The sequence below is a fragment of the Pomacea canaliculata genome, linkage group LG9 (assembly GCF_003073045.1).
Source record: "Pomacea canaliculata isolate SZHN2017 linkage group LG9, ASM307304v1, whole genome shotgun sequence".
NCBI classification, from domain to species: Eukaryota; Metazoa; Mollusca; class Gastropoda; order Architaenioglossa; family Ampullariidae; genus Pomacea; species Pomacea canaliculata.
Window position 1 is genome coordinate 1,352,148 of NC_037598.1, and position 16,983 is coordinate 1,369,130.

General features: G+C 38.2%; 1 protein-coding gene across 1 annotated transcript in view; it reads right to left on the reverse strand.

Annotated features, from left to right (window-relative positions):
* The window catches only part of LOC112571924, a 23,157-nt gene extending 8,056 nt beyond the window's left edge, over nt 1-15,101 (reverse strand). Inside the window, exons 1-5 of the mRNA XM_025251331.1 lie at nt 14,720-15,101; nt 13,735-13,746; nt 7,587-7,667; nt 6,038-6,265; nt 5,075-5,260 (exon numbers count right to left, since the gene is read on the reverse strand). Of these exons, the coding sequence (XP_025107116.1) occupies nt 5,075-5,260; nt 6,038-6,265; nt 7,587-7,667; nt 13,735-13,746; nt 14,720-14,804 (592 nt within the window). The 5' untranslated portion in view covers nt 14,805-15,101. The remainder of the gene's footprint in view (nt 1-5,074; nt 5,261-6,037; nt 6,266-7,586; nt 7,668-13,734; nt 13,747-14,719) is intronic.
* Between the last annotated feature and the right edge of the window lie 1,882 nt (nt 15,102-16,983).

The window sequence follows — 16,983 nt, forward strand, 5'->3', positions numbered from 1 at the left end:
AGTTAGTACAGACGATATTGTAAATTATTTTCCTTTTGACATGGATGAGGCAAACAAAATATGCAAAAGGAACTCTAAAGACCTCACCATTAACAGCTTTGGCAGGTCACTGATAAACTTATGTTTTACGAATGACTTATTTATAGTGAATGGAACTTGTAAGGAGGATATAGAAGTAGAATTTACATTTGTATCTTCACAAGGTAATAGTGTTATAGACTATTTTATTGTCTCAGAGAATGCCATAGACCGTTGTAATCTTCATGTCAGTAATGCGCTACACTCCTGGCATCTTCCAGTTGAACTAGTACGGGATGGCTCATTTATTAAGGCAGATGAGGCCCTTTTGGGCAAATCTATGAAAAACGAATTGTATGGAGCGAGGAGAATGCCATTAAGTACAAAGATGAATTAGATTCTGATGAATTCAAAGAGTGTCTCACTCAGGCTAATCGGTCACTTGCTTTAGATATAGATTATGCATTGGACAGCTTAGTAAAGGGTCTACACAGAGCTGCTATTAGCGTGTTAAGAGAAGTAGGAGGAAAAAGACCTAGATATAATAAATGATTTGATATTGAATGTCAACAAAAGAGGAAAAGAGTCAGAAGATCTCTTAAACGTTTTCGAAGAGCAAAAACTATGGAATCTAAAACTGTGTATAAAGATACCTATGTTAGAGAAAGGAAAGAATATATTGTACTAACCAGGGGAAAAAGTGAAAATGGAATGAAGCTCGGTTAGATAAAATATAAATTTCTATAAATGATCCTAAACTATTCTGGACAACAATCAAGGAAATAAACAGAAAGACAAATATCTACAACGAGATAGACCAAAAGCAGTGGTATACCCATTTTTATAAAGTCTTTAATACTCCTGACTTCTCTATCGATGAAGATACAGATGAAGTGCTGGATAGATCAACCGATGAAGAATGTTCATGCAATGAACCAATAACCCTTGAAGAAGTTAAAAACGGCATTAAACATTTAAAAAATGAAAAAAGTGCAGGTACAGACAAAATTATTGGTGAAATGTTAAAAAACTCAAATGAAGCTACTCTTGACATTTTGCGAAAACTGTTCAACATTTTATTCGAGAAAGGCGCTTTCCCATGCAAATGGCACAAATCTATCATAGTACCAATGCATAAAAAAGGAAACATAAACGAACCAGAAAGTTATAGACGAGTGACACTAACTAGTGTTATTAGTAAAATTTACACAAATATATTGAATAAGAGATTGTCAAGATGGGCGGAAACAGAAGAAAAGCTTATAGGAGAGCAGGCAGGCTTTAGAAAAGACTATAGTACAATTGACCATATCTTTACTTTGCTATAGTGCAGAAGCACTTGCTAAGAAATAAGAAGATGTATGTTGCCTTCGTGGACTTAAAGCGAGCCTTTGACTCAGTTAATAGAAATTTACTCTGGAGCATTTTGAGAAAGAATGGTGTGAATGGTAGAATGTATATGGCTTTGCGGGCAATATATAAATCAGTTTCCGCAAGGGTCAGAGATAAGTTTGTAACTACAGATGTGTTTGAATGCCCTCAAGGAGTCAAGCAAAGCTGCGTACTCAATCCTTTAATGTTCTCCTTCTTCATTAATGAATTAGCAATTGAAATAAGCAAGGGAAGCAAACGTGGGATCCAGCTAATACCTGAGGCTGTAGGAATTTTTTTACTATTGTTTGCAGATGATGTGGTCCTTGTCTCAAATACAGTTATTAGTTTACAAAATCAGCTAAATTTACTGAAACAAGAAGCAGATAGATTGAAGTTGACCGTCAATTTGGATAAAACTAATGTTATGGTTTTTAGGAAAGGTGGTTGGTTACCTCTCCTCAAATGAGAAATGGATGTATGGCAATTTAGAAGTTAAAGTAACAAATACCTACAAATATCTGGGAGTATATTTTTCTACTAGGATGAACTTTACTGCAGCATGAAATGAATTATGTATGAAAGGAAAAAAAGGAGTGATAGAAATTCTTAGGGTACATAGAAAGCTGAACTCAAATAATCCATCCATCTTTTGGAAACTCTTTGACTCCCAGGTAAAACCAGTTTTGACATATGCGGCAGAAATTTGGGGCTTCTCTATAAATAACCCTGTAGAAAAAATACATACATTTGCAATTAAGCGTTTTTTAAATGTTCCCCTGTACTCTTCAAATTTGGTTGTATATGGTGAAGCTGGTAGATACCCCCTGTACATAGATACTTACATGAAATGCATAAAATTCTGGCTACACATCCTCAAGCTACCCATAACAAGACTTTGTAAACAAGCCTAAGAAATGCTTCACCAGCAGCATGAGTCTGGAAAGCTTAACTGAATATCTAACATAAAGAAAGTGCTATCAGAAAATGGGTTTGGATGGTATGGGTCAACCAGGGGGTGTGGGGTGAAGACATGCTCCTTTCAGAATTTAAAGACTACATAATATGTTCCTTTAAGCAAAACACACACGCAAACATGGAGAAATATACGAAATATGAATGGTTTTTATCATTTAAAGATAATTTACAGCCAGAGAAATATTTATCGATTATAAACAACAGATGGAACAGGAGTGCCCTAGACAAGAACCTTCGGTTGGGAATAAAAGATAGTTTGAAGTTTGAAGCTTCTATGGAATTACATTTAGGCTGCCCAGCTTGTGGAAAAACAACTACCATAGAAGATGAAGACCATTTCCTGCTTAGATACCCAGATTATGAGATTCTTCGGATGAATAACCATCTCTTCCAATCACATACTATTCAAACAATAGAGGTTTGCCTATCCCTTTCTAAAGAAGAGTTACTAATATGCTAAGCACAATTTGTAGCCGAAGCTAACAGACATTAGTTAATTAATTGGTTTGTTGCAATAGAGTTGGAACATGTAAGATAAGTAGTGTGTGTGAGGATATGCATGAATAAAGTCTCAATGTCTGATGGCCAAAGACCTATTATATAGAGATGCATATATGATTGTTGTAAAATATGCTCCATTGTATTACCACTATGTATATATCCCCCCCCATGTCAAAATGACTATATGAGCCATTGGCATTAAAGATGTCATGTCATGTCATGGTCAACAAGGACCTTACAGATGAGAAAGCTCCGAGTTGTATATAAAAGCGTTTCAAACTTTTCATTTATTGAGCCCAGTTCCGAGCGATGTACTTTTCACAAGATTGGTCTTACAAGAGTAGACAAGAAGAACACAAGAGAGGGGAGGAAATCTGAGTTGACAGACTGAAGTTACCTTGAGGATTGTTTTTATTCACAAACAGTTTACAAGATATTAATTCAGATTGCGCCAAGTGTTGTGACTGATATCTGTGACCACAGACGTGCATAGGATATTAGTTCGTGCTGTGAGTGTATATATGTATGTGCCACTAAGCCACAGTGACTATAAGACTTTAAAGATATGATTAGTCCAGGTGGACAGAAGTGGGTATTTAGCCTCGACCGTAAACAGCCAGAGGGTTGTTTTTGTTGCTCCTGCATCTACTGTTGTTGCTGCTGCTGCGTCGCTGCCTTTTGGTTGGAAGATGTTTGCTGAGACCCAGAACTGTCGCCGGGAGATGGCTTGCTGCTTGTGTAAGACAGTGTGGTACATGTTGGAAGCTGAGGGCTGGGGACAGGGGACAGGACAGCCGGAGGGGGCGTGAGGGCTCTTGCGGAGAGCGGGGTGCCGGACTCATTGCAGCTAGGACTGATGCGAGATACAAGACAGGTGACGAGGTCTGAGGAAGGCCACAAGAGACCGGCAGCCCGGTGTATAGCAAAGGTGCTCCACCGTCTACTTGACAGCAGCTTCGGAGACGTACCGTGGATCGGCCTCCCACCTATAAACTGAGGGGATGGACCGTAGCAACACGGACGAGTGCAGGGTCGGTGTCGTCTAGCCATTCTAAACTGGGCGAGGACACATGTACGGAGGACCCTCACCTGGGGGCAGAAGCGTAGCTGTCGTGACATAAACACACTACGACTTTATCTATAGCGGGGTAGAACCGGGTAGAAGAAAACGGTCTGGTTCCTACCTTCCGATCTCCTGTCTTAAGTTTGGTGAACGTTAGTCTCTTTTGTCTGAGAGCTAGGTGAACTGTTGCAGATACCTTGTTGTTGTTGTTGTTGTTGTTGTTGTTGTTGTTGTTGTAGTAACAGGCTGAGGTTTTTTTTTTTCAAGTTAGCTTACTTAATAGTGTGTATACCTGTGTGTATACCTGGTTATTGTAATGGGCACCGCGTTCTTCATCAAGTGGTTCGTTTAACTATCCTTGTATTAAGCACTTTATGTCCAATTCTCTATTATTGTTTATGCATCTTTTTCGTCAATCTCAGTAATTTGTATTACCTTGGACAAGGATGCCACAATCTAAAGTGATCTCGTGTTTTCTGTCGAAAGAGTGGGATGTCCCCTCGAAGTGTGTTGCAATATTAAAACCCCACAAGCTGCTTTGTTAGTATTTATCGCTTGGTTAAGGTGATCTGTTTCACTCTAGATACGTAGTCATTTTTGCTATTTACGAGTTAAAATCCAGAAATAACTATTGCAAATTTCTTTTTACAAAGCAGACTGTAAAGCAAGAGAAGAGCCCTCTGGCCTGAAAAGAGTGAGTCCCATCTGTACGTTTGTAAAACATCTGTGTTTGGTTCTTTGACAGAGTGACGTGTCCGCTTGGTCTTTGTCAAATACATGTTTCTAATTGAATGTTTCTGTTGCACCGATTGATGACTTCATGACTTCATGAACTGTGCAGAACCACACCCCCACCCTAACTCAGAGCTAAACGCGAAGGAAAAAAGTTGTTAATTAGTTGGGGCTTAATTAGTTGGGGCTCGGAACGGATGTTTATTATGCGTATGAAGGAGCATGTATGCTTCCCAATACGTCTTATAAATGTGAATGCACACATGTGCACTAATAATATTCACATTCACACCGCTAATTCACATTACAACGGGCAGTCAGTTAATCGATGAGTTAGACATAATCAAAGCAACACGCATTTCCGCTTTAATGCGTTTAATAATTACGACATGGCTAAAACAGCTTTCTTACCCCATATTTCAACTTCGCAGAGCCGGAGAAAGTTGTCAGATCCAACTTTGCCGCCAGTCAGAGATATCTTAACGATATTTCCAACCAAGTTACACCAAGATACTGACGGGTTTGTATTCATCTCCTTAAATACGTTGCACTGCCTGGCGCCCACGTGCAGGATGGCGCCTGAGTGCTTGTCCTTAGCTAAAGGAAAAAGTATGATGCCCAAAGTTGTCTTTTATTATTTTTTAATTTTATTTTCGCTATTATTAGAATTTCTGAAATGCTTTGCTTAGAGTACTTCACAAATAAGAACATGACGAGCAGACGAATTATACATTTAACCTACACGCTAGCATCCATTAACCGCTAGACGCTCTGCAACAACTACATCTTAGCGTAAGGCGACTTCCTGTAACGAAAAAAAAGTCGTTTTTTGTGGCTGTTTTTAGCCTATGCATAAAACTTTTCTCTCAAAAAAGCAAAATAGCGATTTCTTAAAAGGAAAACTCCACCTTGCATGTTTTTTGTTTTGGTTTTTTTTTCATGTGGTTTCGGTAGCCTCAACAAAGGAATGGTCTACAATTGAGGTGTAACATCCATATTTTCTCATTTTCAGTAACATAATTTTATAGAAGAGGAGAAAGTTAAACTTATTTTCGCTTGTCCTGTTTTAAAACACCTTTTTATTACGTCTGATCTTAGTATATGTGAAGCCTGATCTCAAAGCTGTTGCGCAATAAATGTCTGTCAAGGGCAGTCTAACGATGCTAAGAGCTAAATCGTCCAGGCACAAGTGAATCCATTGTTGGACGAATTACGGTACAAATAGTAAACAATGACCTGTCATGTAAAAACAACTTTTAAAAAATACTTCCACCGGTATTAAGTGGAAAAACTATTAACATTGAGCTAAGGAGGAATTTAGGAAAATGAGAAAGAATGAGCGATAAAGTGAGGTAGCAAGATGAAGATACATACTCTCTTCATCCCAGTAAACGTTGACGAGAGTAATCTGGTACGTTCCGTTTAAATTGACCTCCCAAACAGGAGCTTTGTCGTCCCTGCCACTTGATACACAGCTAAGCTTTCCTTTCTCGGTAGTATATTTAGTGGCCCTTGATCCATCAACAGCAAGACAAGCTGGCCCAGATGCAGGGTCTTTGTGAGTTGAAGTTATTTTCGCCGGTTTGCCAACTGCTACATTTTCTACAAGCATACAAAAAACCTTATTATTACATTAAAAAAGTTCTCAAATCGTTACTGATCCCTAATACGACAAAGGCACTCAAACGTGTTTCGGACATAACATGAAACAATTCTAAGCAGCTGTTGTCAAATAGAGCTTCTGTTAAACACAATGAGTAGCAAAATGTATGTCTGTGGCTGTATGCATATTTATTTATCTTTATACACAAACGAGAGGGTTGTATATGTCTGTGTGTGGTATGTTTAGGGGGAGGGGTGTCATCACCACAACAGTGAGAGTCGCGTGTCGTGGGTTCGAATCTCGATGTGGCGTCTATTTACAGGGCTGACCGTCGGTGCTTTTCTCCGGCTTCACTCACTGTGTCTCTGTGTGTGTGTGTAGGATGTGTGGATGCGTGTTCGTGTACCAAGCACCATTTCATGTCTATCCTACCCTTCGTGCCCCTGTGTCTACAGTGTATGTAAAACTCGTGGTGCTAGGGAAAGGCACTGAATAAATGCGCTGAATTATTACAGTCGGACCTCGCTGAGTCGACCCTCCCTATGTCGATTATTCGTTGGTCCCCAACCGAATTCCCACAAGACCAATGTAGTTTAGATCTCCTCACTTGGAAGACCTATCGAGACCCAACCTCCGTTAGTCGAATTTTCTAAGGTCTTTTCGTTATTAGTCTGGGGCTACATTTCAGAACACGTTTACAGGAAAACCAAGAAAAAGGATACAAATTCTCATTTTAACGCATTTCCCATATAATTAAGGGACTCTTTGCTGGTAGGCTGGTAGCACATCTATTTTAAAACCAAAAATGATCTGGACAAAAAAAAAACAAAAACAGTAGAGTGGCTGCAAAAAGGGAAACTAATTCTTGTCCCTTCGGGGCTGTGACTCTAAGTCAACCAACAGACTGGCATCTTTCACAACAAAGACATTTCTAACCCACTTTTCCTTCACCTTTGTCCGTGTATTATCAGGAGGAGCCTTGAATAGCCTTCGTGTCAGTGTGGTTTTCCGTAATCTCCCGTACAGAACGTCCCACGAAAATGGCAAGAGGTGAGCAAAAGCTCAAAACATTGTCAATCGCGGAAAATGAAAAATGAATAGAAGAAAGTGGAAATTGCAAAAGCAATTCAGTCGTATGCTCTCCACTTTTCTCAAAGAAAAAGAGAAGATTTTATTACGCCGCTTTCCCTACCTCTAAAACTCCGCAAGTCGAATTTTTGGGGGGGCGTCCCTTTGAGTTCGACCTAGCGAGGTCCTACCGCATTTTTACTACCAATACTTGCAAAATGATAAAAAGAAAGTTTTAATTCGTGATCATACCTTTCGCAATTGCTCTTTTTCTAAGTATGGCTTCTTTCCTGGGTGTCCAGTTGCAACCTTTTACTTTTTGGCATTGACATTCTGAAACCCAGATGGTGTTGCATTGAAAAAGACAGTTCTTGCAATGCTTTTACAACCAATATGCAATGAAAAGTAACATTTCGGCCAACAAGACAGAATGATTCAGTTTGTCTATTAATTTTTAATACATTGGAAGAAACTCAGCGCTTTGCACTTTTTAAATGGAACATAAAAGGAAGGTGAAAAGCCCTCGTGGCGTGATCCATTTTGGAGATGGCGAGTTCTCTGTTATAAGCTGGTTTACCGCTGTTAATGTGTTTATTTACTATTGTTACTAAACTGACACATAATATTGACACATTTTGTGGACCTAGTTCCCGATTAACAAAGCTATCAGCAAAAAGTAAGAAATAAAACAGTAACCCAAAAAAAGAAAGAGATTTGGCCACGAAAACGCAGAAATAAAGAGGAATAATTAAAAAAAGACTGACAATTTCTTTAATACATGCTATGCCTTTAAAAGCTGCGATGACACGGCACTCCTTACCTTGATATATTAGTTTATAAAAACATGCCCAATAACAATGTAAAAAGTATAAATTGACAATAAGAAATGCAACGCATTTAAATACTTCAGAAATACGGTGGATTTTTGTAGAGATTGAACGTAATGAAGGTAAAGGCAACTTTTGTTATCAGAACTGTTTTGACTTTTCACGTGATAGACCCTGAACAAGAAAGATTTTTTTGTCATCAATAACACCTGAATAAATTATGTTATTTTCATATTTAGCGTAAAGCTCATATTATTATTTTTGAACGTTTGGTTTTAAATTTCCACACTTTGATTAATATGAAACTGTTGAGGGTTTTTAATCCCAACCCAAGTGGATCTCCATAAATAATTACTAAATCACAACTACATCGTGATACTTGTTGAATGCAATCTCTATAGCGCGTGTGTACTTGCTTCTAGGACTCTCAATTGGTAAACAGGGTCTAGTGGGGTGAACTTGCTTTAAATGGCTGAAACTACTTCTCGCAGTCTTGGTATAGATCCACTCCTCTTCCCTTCCCTTCTCGAGATTTCAATCAACGCTAAGCATAGAAACACAGACATCAAGATTGGACTTGAATACATTTATGCTGTTAAGGCTACAACCAATGGAACCATCTAAAGAGTTTAAAATGGCTACTTTGAACCACTCCATCACAACTCGTGATACCACATTTGTTAATATCTTATCTGTGGACAAATAGTAATAATAAACTAATAACAAATTGTAGCACGAGTTTTGATGGAGTGGTTCAAAGTAGTCATTGTAAACTTTCTAGACAATATGGCAGTAAAATATGAGACAATCCATAAATATGTGTGGTCTGTCTTGTGCAGCTAACATCACACGGATAATTCCATGAACTTTATGTTTAGAGAACGTTTGCATGGAAAGAATTTGTGAAATACATTCCAGTTCAGCCTGTAAGACTTGGTACTTCGTTTGTTGTACTGTTGTAGACTGGGAAGATTCCTGTAGTACCGATGATTTAATAGAATAAATGATCTTAAATCTCCAAACAGTTTGTGGACAGCTTGTTAATACTAACTTTATTTAAATTGTGATTATGTCCTTCGAATTTTAGACAGATTAAAAACATTCTTTGTAGGTTAACAGCTTATACTGATAGATTAAAAACATAATTATCAAAAACCATGACTTAGTTAAGCATTTTTCTATTCTTCTACTCAAGCTAGGTGCTTGTAGATCTCAATAGAAGTATCTCCAGTAATAAAAGTAATAAAATTGCAAGTAATAAAAGATTAGATTCAAGATTCAAGATTCCTTACAAAACATAGAAGATGAAAAGAGGGATCAGGGAGCAAACAGTAAAGGTAGAGTGTCATAAGTCTTCAGAAAAGGCGGACAGATAGACTAGTCCAGCGGTTCTCAACCTTTTACTTGTGACGCCCCCCTGACGAACAAAGGTAGGTCCGCGCCCCCCTTAGCCAGAAATGTAAGCTAATTTCACTAATACCGGTATAAGAAACTTTTATAAAATGACCACCTTCGCGCCCCCCTTGTAAGCACGTCGCGCCCCAGGGGAGCGCGCTCTACAGGTTGAGAACCGCTGGACTAGTCTATAGATTTTACTCACAACTGATAACAACTAACCAATAGACAAAAAATTGAAAGAAAGGGTTAGAAATGGACTGGCATTTTGTTGATTGGTGTATGGAGTAATGCTCATGTAACAAATGTCTTTTAGTGCACGTTTAAAAGGTTCGATTGTGGGTAGATGGTGGATATAAAAGGTATGAGAGTTCTACTGTTCTGTAGCGCAGTAACCAAAAGTCCGGTGACCATATGTGGTTGTTCTGGTGACGGGGATAGAGGACGTACGAAGAAGTCAGTTGTTTGGCTGGGATGCAGAGGAGGATAAGTTCAAAGAAATAGCCAGGGGAGAAACCTGGAAAGAAAATAATAAATTAAGTGGTGGGATATCTTTCCGCTAGAGCAGACCTGGGCAAGGGGCGGCCCGCGGGCCGCCTCAGGCCCGCCTGTCTCTGACCGGCCCGCCCGCTGGTCCGCAGCCAGTACATATACTATATATACAGTATTGGGTAAAACAGAGTTAACTATATTAGTCCCCCCTCTGAAACATTCCCAATTTCTCATGCAGCCCCTTGGGAAAATTAATTGCCCACCCCTGCGCTAGAGGAATACAATGCGAGCAGCATTATTCTGAGCTCCCCGGAGTTTATCAAGTATGGTTATGAGCAGAGTTACAATAGTCGAGCCTAGATAATACAAATCCCGACATACGCTGCTTGGTGGACGCAGCAGAGAGGTGTTCAGTTCGTTGACATTTCCCAGTTTAATGAATGACTTGTATTTAGGCAGCGTTAACATGATTCTCGAAAAACATTGATGTCTTGAATATTACTCCAAGGTTCCTGACAGACTTCGAAAGAGTAATGATGGATCCAGAAAGTTGGGGATCTGGACGGAGGTAGATGCTCAAGCAGGTGTTTGGAGGCTTTCTGGATAATTTCCGTTGCTTCCTCTTTGAGCTGTAATTTGTTTATCATGGCGACTCGTGTCCATTAAAAACACACCCAGTCCATAGCGCAAAGGACGCTCCTCGTGTCTAGACAATGTTGGCGTAAGAACCAGCTGTAATCCAGAGTCGAATTCATAAACAGTCGCTTGCACCATGACGTCCTTATTCCAAATGAACGAAGCACCTTTCGGAGGTATTACGGTGCGAAACAAGGCATCACAAATAAGATTCCCACTATTCCAGACGAGGGACCGGCGCTTGGACCATCCATGATCTGTGGGGCCAACAAATGATGTTAACTGTCTCTCCACATCCCAAAATCTGTGTTTAAGATATAACGTAGTATAGTAATTGCCAATGCAAATATTCAGTATTGTCCAGAAAATTCTACAATCCCATCAAGTTTAAAGAAACAAAAAATATCCAAATTCTTGGGTTTGGCGTGCACAGTCTCTACTTCCCAACGCTCAACCTGATGTGGTATTGCAGGCCAGAACGGCGAATCACAGGACCAAGTCTCTGGAACCAGCCAAGGACTGTGCCAGAGATACCACAGGTTGTATGAAACTTTTGCAGGAGAATGTGATGGTTTAAAGAGTCAAGCAGTCGATAGATCGAGCATAGACAGGACGGGTATGTGGCCGGAATCACAAGCCGTTTGCCACCCCACCAGAGCAGTCTCGGTTGAGTAGTGTGACGACAAACCGTCTGGAATGGTTAAAAGAGAGTCAACATTGCAAAGTGTTGTAGCTGCTGATGACGGACAACCTTTTACAGAATCTTAGAAAATGAAGGTTGGAGACTGAGTGGTAGTTTTTCGGCTCACTTAGGTCAAGGTTAGTCTTTTTTGATATTGGAGTGACAGCAGTGAGTATCGAACCGCATTTAAAAAAAACCACTGGAACGACTAAGTCTATACATGCCAGTAATAAAAGAAATAAACTTCTTAAATCCTTGCCCATGCACGATTAAATTTAATGTATTCAAGTCTTTCAAAGAGAGATTTCTTGTGACTTGAGTTATTAAAACAAAGTATTAACTCAATCATGAAGCATACGAGAGCGGAAGAAGACTAGTAACTGGTGACCTGCCGCCACAGATGCATTTCTGTGAAACGAGATCTAATTCTCTCTGTGCGATCGACGATTTACTAAAACTGTAAAATGTCTGGAGTTCTCATAAATAATTTACATAGATGAAAATACTGCATTGTAGTCAGTTGTGCAGCATCATAAATTAGGAGCTATTTGTATAAATTAATTGTTTCCGTGTGTTTGTTTGGGCTCATCTAATGTAGACATAAACCTAGCTCAATATTTAAAAGGGAGAAATCAAAAAAACTGTACATTAAAAAACACATTTCTCAACATCTCAAAGCTTCATCAAAATTCCTTATACGCTTTTGGTTAAAAGCACATAAAGCAACTATTAATATAGCGGTCTTTTCCTATTTTACACAAAAATATTTTGTTCAGGAGCAAAAGGTCACTTTTCTATAGAACGGCGTATTTAAATACAAGTGCATATCACTGTGATATGCTGATTTCCAAAGGACATTCCTGTAAAACATAAACAACCTTTCAATTTTTAAGAAAACTTACACAGCAAGTGCGGAATAATTTTTTCAACGCATTAACATACTTTTCATTGCATCGGTTTGCTTCTTGTTCATTAGTAGGTCTCTAGAAAAAAAAGGTTTAGCCTGTATTATATGAAATAAATAGATTTCGCTTATTTCTTTTTATCACTTGAGCTATACATAATTTTTCTTTTTTTCGCCAGGGCCACTAGTGTGTACTCACAGTCAAGATACCGTTACTTAGCTTAAGAAAAGTAGTGATGTAGTGAAAAACACTTGATTTACATCTCACTCTTTTTCTGGAATGTGAAATGACACGACACAATCCGACACATTTTGATTTCAACGTTTATCGGCCAAATATAGATGTTTACCTTAAAGCAGAAACAAACTTTGGCTCTTCACTCAGTTTCAAACGGTCTAATGTCATTATTATGACATGGTCACAAATCTATATAACTAATGAGATAAGCAACAAAAGCTACAATAAATTCTTTATTTTACATTTTACAAACTGATTATTCCATATTTCAAATCACATCATTCCGAGACTGATGTGCAAGGTTCTTTTCTGAAACATGTGTCAACATTTTGCGTCATCGAGGCAATGCAGTAAACACAAACTGTATTTTGTTACCCTACCTCAGGCTTTTATGTTGATACCCCGCTGTCAACACCATTAAGGTTGTTTTCTGCCTCTCTTCAGGTAGTTTTCATAATGGCGAACGTTTAATTACAGTTAGCGCTTAATTGTTAAATTAAATAATTTGTCAGTGTGATAACCAGACACGATTCTTCTCCAAGATATAAAAGCTGAGAAGAGGTTAAAGTCAGTCTAAATCAGTAATGCTGGGCCCCACTCGTGGAATACGCGTTGATTTTTAGGAATCCATACAAGCATGCAAAGATGATGACTGGATTAAATCATAGGGATATTTAAATGCCACTAAGATTTTACTTTCCATTGTAATGAAAAATTAGATCAAAAATAAAAATAATAGGTAACAAAGTAAACTGATCAGCCTAATCATTGTATTGAGTGCTGCCGCTGAATATTGGATGACGACAACGATGACGAATGTGGACGAGAGGGAGTAGAAGCAAAAGAAGAGGAAACAACTGGGCAAACAAAAAAAAAACAACAACAACAAAAAACAAAAAAAAAAAAAACGACAAGATAGGAAAAGGGGGACAAAGATCAAAATGGTAAGATAATCAATAAAGCGGCAACAAAAATTTAAACTCTTTGGCAAAAGACAATATGAGTTAATTTTACGTAATAAATCTATTATCGCAAATTAACACACATGCAATTACAATCAGTAATAAAATTAGTGATCGTCAATTGACACCTTAGAAAATAGCGAGAAAAATAATATTATTAATATATATTTTCCAAGCACTACAGCATTTTTGAAATCCGCTTTAAAATTATGTAATTCTAAAGAATCAAATGTGAACAAAAAAACTCAAAATTCTGTGACTTACTTCGTTCTTGAGCTGTGATGATAAAATAATAAAGAAATGTTAAAACAAACGGCTGCCAATAAAATGAAAAGTTTTTTTTTTTGCCTTCTCTTCTAAACCCTTCACCCTCTAACCCAGCCCTCCCCCAAACACCAAGCAGTTCAGTCAGTTAAAATATGGATCTCTTGAAATAAATACAAGATGAATTAAAACAAAACACTGATTTCATAAAATAGCCTCTCAGTGTGTACATCATCTGGATATCAATTCGTATTTACACTGACTACAGTATTCCTTGCTTTTATGATTACAGTCTAACCTATCCATAAGAATTGTTGCAACTTTATTATTGACTCCCTTCGTTCTTAATCTTCTGGTCGTCCATCGTCTATCGTCTTTCGCGGCATTAGATTTGTTCATTTTTACTTTTATGTGGTTTGTACTATTTGCTGTCCCCCTTTCTCTTCTTTGTTCGGACATTGTTTCACGCATTTATGTTTCTGACCACTTTTCTTTGGCCAATTTCTCTCCGCTTTTTTCTCTTCCTGTCCATCATTCTGCTAAATATCCATCCTTTGTCTCATCGCTCATTGACTTGCAGACCTACCCAATCGTGATTTATGCCAATGAACTCATTTTCATCTTTTTGTCTCCCAAATCAAGACTGTGAAAAGGCAAGTAAACTGTCTGAATAGTCCTAACAATGCATAAGTCTATCTTTACTTGAGTTTCAACTGATCAAGATTTCTAGCTTTTTCAGATTTCAGATTTCAATTAAAGAAAAGGCTTCATTCCGAATTCTGAATCTTCCCTTTCACTGTTATCAAAATGTTTAGCTAGCGAATGAAGTGGACAACTGCATACAAATTATACTTATATTGAAATATTCAGTTTTCATTTCGCAACTGGCAAAGCAGACGGCAATTGGACTAGTGACGTCATGATGCTTGAAGAACGTTGTAGCCAGCAGCAGCGGTGCAGAGATTCTCGGTAGATTAAGACTCACCTCTCACTACACAGAAGATAACGCACATCAAAAGCATTCTGAGCCAAATCAAATTGTAGCAACGGCTGACACTGTCCATCTTCATGTTTCGCTGTTTGCTGTGGCAGTTTCTTGACTGATGACCGTACAGATGGCGCTCGTAGGGCGGACAACACTGCCACTCCCACCCCTCGAAATCTCACATCTGGAGAGTTATCCCGCCGGACCCTTGCGCTTGCATTCAAGGTGTGAATATCAAATGCAATATGACTAGTTAAAACAAAATAGTCATGCCATTTAAGTTTCATTTCCGAACATTTGGAAACTGTTAAAATGTCTGTTTAAAAAAAAAATCTAATTTTCTATTTTAAAAAATGCACCGCAAGTAAATGAAGACCCATCTGTTTATTTAAGACAGACTTAAACAACCTAGCAACACTTCTGTCTTTATTTTTAATTTTCTGGTGTTTTATATATTTGTCCACTTTATCTTTTTCTTTTTTTTTTTTTTTTTTTTTTTTTTTTTTTTTTTTTGCTGCGCAATGAGCATTCTTCTGAATGGATACCTGCGCATTACAAATAGACATCATCATCATCATCAAGTGCAGCGTAAAGTAATGCCCGTGCACAATGGTCCCGGAGTTGGAGGTATCTCTAGAGGCCTCATCTAATTTTCTTGAATGTGTTTTGGTAGATGGCGTCGAAAGCAGTTCAGGGAGTTCAATTGCCTAAGATGGAGAGGGAGGCTATTCTACAGCACTCTTCCTGATTATTTTAGACTACATTTAAAAAGGTCTACTCTAGGAATGCGGACATTAATTTTTGTAAAAGTCTTTGTGTCATTTGAGGAAAATAATTGAGAGAGTCTGGGCGATAGACTGCCAGTCAGGATCTTGTACATGAAAATGCATTTATTAAATGTAAGTCTGTCTTTTAGAGGAAGGACGCGCAGAGAGGTGAAGTCATTTGGGTCTCGTTTAAGTTTTAGGAGAAGTGTTTTAATCGCTTGCCTGTGAACACTTGCGAGATGTTTCACGGAAGCTCAGAGAATGGCTACTGCGGGTGTTAATGGCTTTCAGTCTTCATACTGATCTGCGCTCGCCTTCATCTCCGATCTTCTTAGTCCAGGGGCTCAGAGTGTTTACTTTCTAGGTGGTAGCACCATCTCCTGTGAGAGTCACGTGATTAGACAGGTAGGTAGGTATATAGAGCAGCTTAGAGACTCCCTCAGTTAACATTGCCTCTTTCTCACAATTTTTAAAAAGTTGAAATTAGACGCATTACTATTACTTTAAAATTAGAAATACATATAAATTCAACTTTATCTGTTATGAACCAATGTTTATCTAGGGCAGTGCACCAAGTGTATCTACTGTTTCTGTGTGTGTGTGTGGAGAGAAAGAACGTATTCAATGTAGTCATATACGTATGTACTTATCTATATATTGCTAGAGTTTGAACACTACCTGTTATTATCCTTATGGATTAATAAAATTGTATTGTATTGCTTACAGTCATTAGTGATAACAGTGGTGGCAAGCCATATCCTAACTCGAGATTTATTTAAACAAGCGAAATACAAAGTGGATAATTTCCTCTTAAATGCGATAAAATCGAGACAAATAAACAAACGTTGGCATAAATGAATTAGTAAATCTGCTAACCTAGCATAAATTTTAAATATCTTTGATACAAATTAAAGGGCTCCTACTCTCATCTATAAACACAACTATAATCAAGCATAAGATACGTTAACAATAAAAAAAGTAAAAGTCAAATTCCTTTCCGAAAACTGAACAAACTATAAAGAAAAGAACAACCAATCGCATAATAAGTTTAAAAATATAAAAATAGTACTAAAGAAAAAGAAGGCAAACTGAAGGTCCTTAAACAATAAAAACTAATATAGTACAGAAAACTAAATTGAAGCCTAGAATATGGCAGCACAAAGAATCTGGCAACCACTTCTGTCGCTCTCCTAGACACCAAGAGCAAGTGACGACAGGAAAAGAGGGCACCAACAACAGTAAGCAGCAACAACAACAGTAAGCAGCACCAACAACAGTAAGCAGCACCAACAACAGTAAGCAGCACCAACAACAGTAAGCAGCACCAACAACAGTAAGCAGCACCAACAACAGTAAGCAGCACCAACAACAGTAAACACACGGAACAGCGACCCTCCTTTTACACCTCCCAAACCCCTCCCACTCGACTGGATGGGAGGAAGAACCTATATCACCACTTTCTCCATAACACTGTGTAAAGTTATGGCGAGACTGTGG